The 7,647-nt window shown below is 30.5% G+C and overlaps 1 protein-coding gene across 1 annotated transcript; it reads left to right on the top strand.

The window, feature by feature from the left end:
* The first annotated feature begins 5,228 nt into the window (after window positions 1-5,228).
* On the top strand, window positions 5,229-6,317 carry LOC120092811 (uncharacterized). The gene is made up of 2 exons (XM_090307806.1): window positions 5,229-5,319; window positions 5,559-6,317. The coding sequence occupies exon 2, from the start codon at window positions 5,648-5,650 to the stop codon at window positions 6,029-6,031; it is 384 nt and encodes a 127-aa protein (XP_090163932.1). The 5' UTR covers window positions 5,229-5,319; window positions 5,559-5,647; the 3' UTR covers window positions 6,032-6,317.
* The last annotated feature ends 1,330 nt before the right edge of the window (window positions 6,318-7,647 follow it).

The raw sequence follows: 7,647 nt of genomic DNA on the forward strand, positions 1-7,647 counted from the left end.
CCCAATTGTGCATCAGTCTGTCAAATATTTTTCGGTACACGAACAACATATTTGCTTAATGTTCAGAGGCAGCTAATACACCACTCCATCTAAAATTATAAAAAATACAATTAATTTATATTCTTACATAAAATGGTAACAGAATAAATATATAAATGAAATAATACTCTGGCACTAAGTGGACGATGATCTAGGGCCTGTAACTAGACTTGTGGTGCTATAATTAGAAATCTGTCATAAGCCCATACTTGTAGTAGTATTAGTGGCCCCGCTATTTCCAACGTTGTGCATTGGTAGCCGACAAAGTTCTTTATACAACCATGCAAGACATGCACCACTCCACGAGTGCGTACCAGCGTGCTCGAAATCAGACAGTAGCGGGAGGAACATGAGATGCACTAGAGTATTTGACTTGTTAGCAAACAAAAATCCTCTAATAAGCTGCATGATGTATGCTCGTGCATACCTACGTACACTGATGTCGTTGGCATTGGGAGGTAATTCTAGAAACTGGGATGCCAATTAGGGGATACTCAATCCTTTCAGATCATTTGGTAGAATGCCTAAGAGCTCTTCACAAACGTTCTTCCAGTCATACTGTAGTGAACCTGTCAATGGTTGCTCGTCCACTTATAACCCAAACTGTATGGCAACATCCTGCAACATGATTATACATTCCCCACAAGGCAGGTGAAATGTGTGGGTTTCTGGTCTCCAACGCTCAACTAGAGTAGTAATAAGGTGCCAATCAAGCTGGATAAAACCGATTTGTACAACCCTAAGAAAACCTGCCTGCTCAACGTAGGAAATAATGTGGTGATCAAATGGGATAGTATGTTGTGCAGACGCCTCCTTTCTCCGACAACTCAACACTACTGTGGAAGAACTATCACATACTGATTGTGAACGATGTGTATTTAGTTGGTATAATTGTATAATATTAGAAGGACCAGGCTCCATTACCTAAGAAGTTCAAATTACATTACATAATAAAATTCATTACATAGAAGTTACATAAAAAGTACATAAAAAGATACAATTACATAAAATGAAACAATTACATAAAATGAAATAATTACATAAAAAATATAAGTACAATTACATTACAAATACATAAAAAAATAAATTCATTACATAAAAAGTACAATTACATAACGTGAAACAATTACATAAAAAATATAAGTACATAAAAGATACAATTACATGAAAAATATAAGTACAAAAAAGATACACCTAATGACCCGAAGACGAAACACCTAATGTACGTTGTGGACAAGTACGTTTGTTATGTCCTTCTCTCTTACAAATTGTACATCACACTTTTTGGCTTGCCTCTCTCCAATCCATTTTATTATGAATGCGCATACTTTTTGGCCGACCCTGTTCTCTTAGTAAGTCCGCATTTGGACGAACTTCTGTAAATGATAATTCTCGCCAATAATCTGGGTGTTCTATTGGATGGAAGCGACCTTCATAACATCGCTTGAAATTGGACAATTTGTAGCATTCATCAATAAGTGGTATGTATGTCATACACAATAATTACAAACTGCAATTATATGAGAGCATGGAATCTTGAATGACTGCCACTTATTACAAGAACATGTTCCTTCTTTCAAGCTCAAAACATGGGTGTGTTGTCCTTTATAGGGAGAAATTATACTTATGCCAGTTTGTACTTCAAAAGTTTGACTTTCCCTGTCAATAGATGTCACCGTATGCGCAGATGCTCGTTTTTCCCACCTATTTGGGTGAACATATCCGACAGTACAACTCAAGATCATGTTCGACATATAAGATCTAAATATTATATATTTAAATCAGCCAAAATCTAAGATTTATAAACTATACATTTAAATCAGCCAAAATCTAAGATCCTTAAACTATAAAATCTAAGATTTATAAACAATACATTTAAATCAGCCCAAATCTAAGATCCATAAACTATACATTTAAATCAGCCCAAATAAAAACAAAATAATATATCCATGAATCATACATTTAATTCAGCCTAAATGCAAACAAAATAATATATATATGAACTAATCTTCATTTTTAAGTTAATAAACATAATCTAATTTCTAAGTTCATAAACTACATTAGAACTACACATTAAGTTCATAAACTACATTATATAAAATCAAAAAAATAGCACAACAAAATCAGCCCAACCAAAATCTAATTTCTAAGTTCATAAACTACATTAGACAAAATCAGCTCAACAAATAGTCAAACATATATATATATATATATATATATATATATATATATTCCTAGATTTAACCCAACAAATAAATCATGGATCCATAAACTACACATTAAGTTCAACCCAAATGCAAACAATATAAGTACCATAATATATATATATATATATATTTATGAAAATTATACATTCGAAAACAATGTAGGGAAATTTTTTTACCACAATCAAAGAGAGGAGAAGCTTTTGGACGAACGGTTGGATGAATGGTTAAATGGAGGCACACAACTTAAGGTAGGAGATTTTCGGACAATTTGTTCGGATGGACGAACAGAGGAGATTTTCGGACGAGGAAGACGGAAGAAAAGAGGAGGCAGAAGGCTTTCGGATGGAGGAAGAAGAAGGATAGTGACGATTTAATGGAGAAGGGAGTCGTGTACCCGATATACGACTTAAGGTAATCGTGTACCGGGTACACGATTACCTCAATCAATGTTGCATGACTGCCATGGTAGACTGCGAGTGCCAGATCAACAGGCACTCGTGTACTAGATACTAAAAACCTATTTTTGACAATACTTTCAATCCTACCCTATTTTTGTCAATATATATTAAAATAACATTATTTAAGAAAAAATTCTTTATTTCGTTTCTGTTTCTCTTTTAATTATTTTTCTTTTTATTAAATAGAAATTGAAATGCATGTGCTTTTTTTTTAAAAAAAATATAATTTGAAGAAAATTTTAGTTATTTTGAATTAAAAAAAGTGAAATTGCATTGAATCTCCTCAAACATAAATTTTAGTTTAATTTAATTTTAATTTTTTGAAAGAATTTAATTTTAAGTTAATTTTGCAAAGAAGTCTTAAAAATGATATAAAACTCATTATAGCAAGTAGAGGTGGGTCCATATGTTGAAAATCATAACAAATAATGAAATGGCCAAAATTAGATGGAACAGAAAAAGTAGTAGGCAATGTTTCCAAATTTAAGAGTTCCACAATTATTTTCTCTACTTTCTGAAATTTAAGGAATCCAAGGAAAGGTACAGCTCCTCCTCCTATATTGAATCATTACAAGGAAATGCACTTTTGTTTTTTTATACATGTGTCTACTATTTGTAATTATTGTCTCAAATTCCTTTGTTTTTATTTCATATAATGGAATTTATTCCCTATTATATAATTTTTTTTTTTTTTAAAAAAATACCTTATCGATCCCGATTTTAAATTGGTCTATTTGATCTAGGTTTTCAAGAATAGGTTTAAAACATCCTCTCTAAATGAAATCTTTAAATTTAATATTAAAAAAATTTATAAATACTTACACCGCAAGATGACATGAAAAAAAAAAAAATTCTTTTAATATTTTCCATTCCTTTTATTGTCTCAAATTCTTTTATTTTTATTTGATATAATGGATAATATTCGGGTCCCACGAGTCCTTATCTCGATTGGGACGAGGAATTTCCGATTTGATCGGGGATGAGATCAAATCGTGAATTCTAATAGGATCTCGATCGAAGATAGGGCGTGGACAAAGAGGGTATCCCCGCCCCGTCCCCGATTAATTTTTAATTTTTTTTAATATATATGTGTGTATATATATATTACAAATAAATATATTTATATATATATAAACAAAAAGGGGATGGATCCCTGTGGGGAATCGCCGTTCCCGCCTTCAATTGACGGGATGGGAAAAATACCCTCATGGAGACGGAGATGGGGAGTCTCCACGCCCCGCCCCGGATCCATTGTCAATCCTAGTAAGCATCTATAAATTTTTTATATTAAATTTAAAGGTTTAATTTAGAACTTTTTAAACCTATTCTTAAGAACTCAAGAATCAAATTGGCTAATTTGAATTATTAGGGAGTAAATGTAACTATTCTTCAAAATTCAAAGACTAAAAAGATATTTTTCCCTAATTTTTTTTCTCACATTACTGTAGTTCATGAATATGATTCTATAGGGAGGCTGAGTACATACACATCATGTATACCAAGAGCTCAAAGCACAATAATTTATAGGTATGTTATTGAATGTATAATTAAACCCCCAATGGTTTAGATTAGTTAGAAACAAATTATTTGATGTTAAGGTCTAAAAATTATTCAATTATACATGAAAATAAAATTCAAATTGTTGCAATGACGGTTAGAAATACAATTGGTGTGAATATGAAGTATAGTTTCATGAATTAAAGTCTTAAGATTTTTTTTTATACATTAAATTATAAATGTAGTAGCTTACAAGTTATCTTAAATATCTTAAATCTTTTAGATTAGTGTTTTTTTTAGTCACTTTATTTGTAGAATTGTCAAATATCTCATTCAACTATAAAAAAGGGCTAATGTCAAATTTTTAACATTTCAATTTTTTTTTTTTCAATATATCTTGAATTCTTAATTTTGTCTCTAATATGTTCTTAATTTGTTCAATATTTTATAAAATTTACGAACATTGTCAACACAACATTGAAAGCTATTTAACGTCTTATTTATTATAAATCATATTCACTTTTATAACTAATAACTCATTTAATTTTACCATTTTCGAATGTACCAAAAATCTATGTGAATTGAAAATAAAATGAATCTAATCGATATAAAATTGAGAGTTTGACTTATCAAACATTTCAAGTTGTTTTCGCTTTTAGCGAAGAGTTAAAGTTTTTAATATTTCTTTGGAAAATTTTCATAGATAGAAAAAATGTAAACTATTAATAAAAAAATATTGATAGAAATTGATAGACTTCTATCTGTATCTATTAATGATAAATTTCTATTGGTTTCTATTAATAGATATTAATAGACTTCTGATAGTCTCTATCAAAGAATATTAAAATTTTACTACTTTATTTAAATAATTTTACTTATTTATTTATCATTATTTTTTTTTTAAAAAAAAGATAAGACCAAAGACTTCAAAAAGAACACCTCTTCGTAGTAATTTCAAATTTGTCTTCTTCCACCGTTGAATGCCACCTCACTTAATTATCCCATCACAGTCATCACCTTACACTTCTATTGTTCAATTCCTTATCTCCTTTACAATTAATTTCAAGAAAACCACACAAATTTTCTCAGCTCTATTTTCTTCCATTCCAAATTTGCTGGTAAGTTCAACTTTTCTGGAAGAGTTTCTTCTTATAAATCATGGAATTTAATGACCTCATTCTTACTTGCAAATTAATCAATGGGTTTGTTTGTATAAATATATGTCACTGTTTGCAAATTAACCAATTTTAACCATTGTTTAAGTTTGAGATTCAACTTATACCATTGAAAGTTTGTATACATCTCCAGTGATGCATTATTTTGTATGAATTGTTTGTTTGTTTTTCTTAAATTCAAGATATTCATTCCACCAAGCTAAGAGGGTTGAAGAGAGGGAACCGAGGAGATCATTATTGGTCTTGTGCAAGAATAGGTTCTCATTATAAGATGGTAGTGCACAGTGGTGGGTGCCATTGCAAGAGAATAAGATGGGAAGTGGAAGCAGCAAGCAGTGTCACAGCTTGGGATTGCAATTGTTCAAACTGCTCCATGAGAGGCAATACGCATTTCACTGTGCCTTCTCAGCATTTTAAGCTTTTGGGAAATTCAGACAAGTTTATATCAACATACACTTTTGGGACTCATACTGCAAAGCACACCTTTTGCAAAGTTTGTGGGATCACTTCCTTTTACCATTCACGCTCAACCCCAGATGGGGTTTCAGTTAGTTTCAGATGTGTTGATCCTGGCACGTTGACCCATGTTGAGATTAAAAAGTTTGATGGTAGAAATTGGGATCAAGCACATAATCGTCGTTTGTCAAACAACTAGTTGTAAAATATGGCCTTCTTTTTCTCCAAGGGTTAAGTGAAAATTATGTTGAATTTCGTTTGATATGTATGTTTGCTATAATATAAAGGTTTTTTCAATCTTCAGGAGTGTTGAAGAGATTGAAAAAAAAAGAAGAGAGAGGCTTTTATTAAGAAAATACAAAATTTGACACTTTTGAGTTAAGACTCTTTTCAACGAGATTTTTAGAGAAATTTAATTCGTTGAATGAACTTGTATTTGTATTGAATTAAGTATAGTATGTACAATGTTTGATATTTGATCCTTTAATACTTTCTCTCAAAAAGTAAATTTGTATTGACGCATTTGTAGGTTATTCTCTGATATTAAATACTTGGTGTAATATAAACGTACGTATTAAGTTAGTATAGTAAAATGGTCTAAGAGATTGAGTATCGTCTTTTCAGATCATGCATAGCCATTCTAGAATTGTGTTGATTTTATCTAAGGATTAGACTTATGATGAATGTTGTGATTCTTAATTTAAAGAAAAGAAAGTAAAGGCAAGATTTGAAATTCAAGAGACACAGATGTCAAAAAGTTTTAGATTCCTCAAATATTATTTTTTCATTCTGCAGTCATGCAAAGGATCTATGGATTATTTATTTTTTCATTCAGTCACATAAAGGTTCTATGGATTATTGTGTTAAATGATATATTTTATTTCAGTGTTAATAATATGTTTAGGTCTAGAAACTATTATTCGATTCATTATCTTTCAGTAACAATCTTTTTTCATATAAATGTAATTGATTTCTAATTGCTTGAAACCAAATTAAGAAGCATGATATTAAAAATAGTCATGATCAACTTTTATTATCAACCTAATTATTTTTATAACAGATTAGATAATGATTCAATATTATACGTCCAATTAAATGTACAATTGAATATTTAATTTAACATGTATTGAAGATCAATCAATGCAATAAGCACAACAATATTGAAAAATATTTGAGAATACAACATTCATAAAGAGTACACATTAACTAAAATCCATAAAGAAGTTCATCAATACCTTAGAACTATAATGTTTAGCTAATGATGTAAAGGCACTCTCATACATTACAACCATGAAAATAGTGAAGAGAATAAATAAAAGAGGGAAACACTACTATCTGATGACTCTTGTCCATAGAATATGTCGAAAAAAATCTTAATTTGCACTTCAGGATCTCGAATAGCCTCCAATCAAATCTCTAAATCCTTCCCTCTATTTTTAGGCTAAAACACTCTCTAAGTCTCTTTAATTTCATGGTGTGCAACCTTCCTTCGGTTTCCAAAAAGTCTAGGATAAATAGGGAGAAAATTTCCAAATTTGGCAGATTTTTTTTCTTTCTAAAATAGCAGTAGCGTCGCGACACTGTCTCAATTCTTCGCAAGGTAAACCACAATTGATAGTTCCATAAAAGAGCTATCTTTCTTAGCCTAAATCATGCTAGTTCTTAGGAATTTAATGTTTAATTGAGTTCTTAGACAAGTAATTGAGCAAATGAAGCCATTAGGACATTTTGAGTGCAAAATGAACCAAAATGGAGCACTTAGAAATCAACGAGGGCCAAAAATGCACAAAGGAGGCACGACGCCATTCACAAAAA

Source organism: Benincasa hispida, chromosome 12 (assembly GCF_027475165.1).
Source record: "Benincasa hispida cultivar pf3 chromosome 12, pf3_genome.v1.1, whole genome shotgun sequence".
In the NCBI taxonomy this organism is placed as follows: Eukaryota; Viridiplantae; Streptophyta; class Magnoliopsida; order Cucurbitales; family Cucurbitaceae; genus Benincasa; species Benincasa hispida.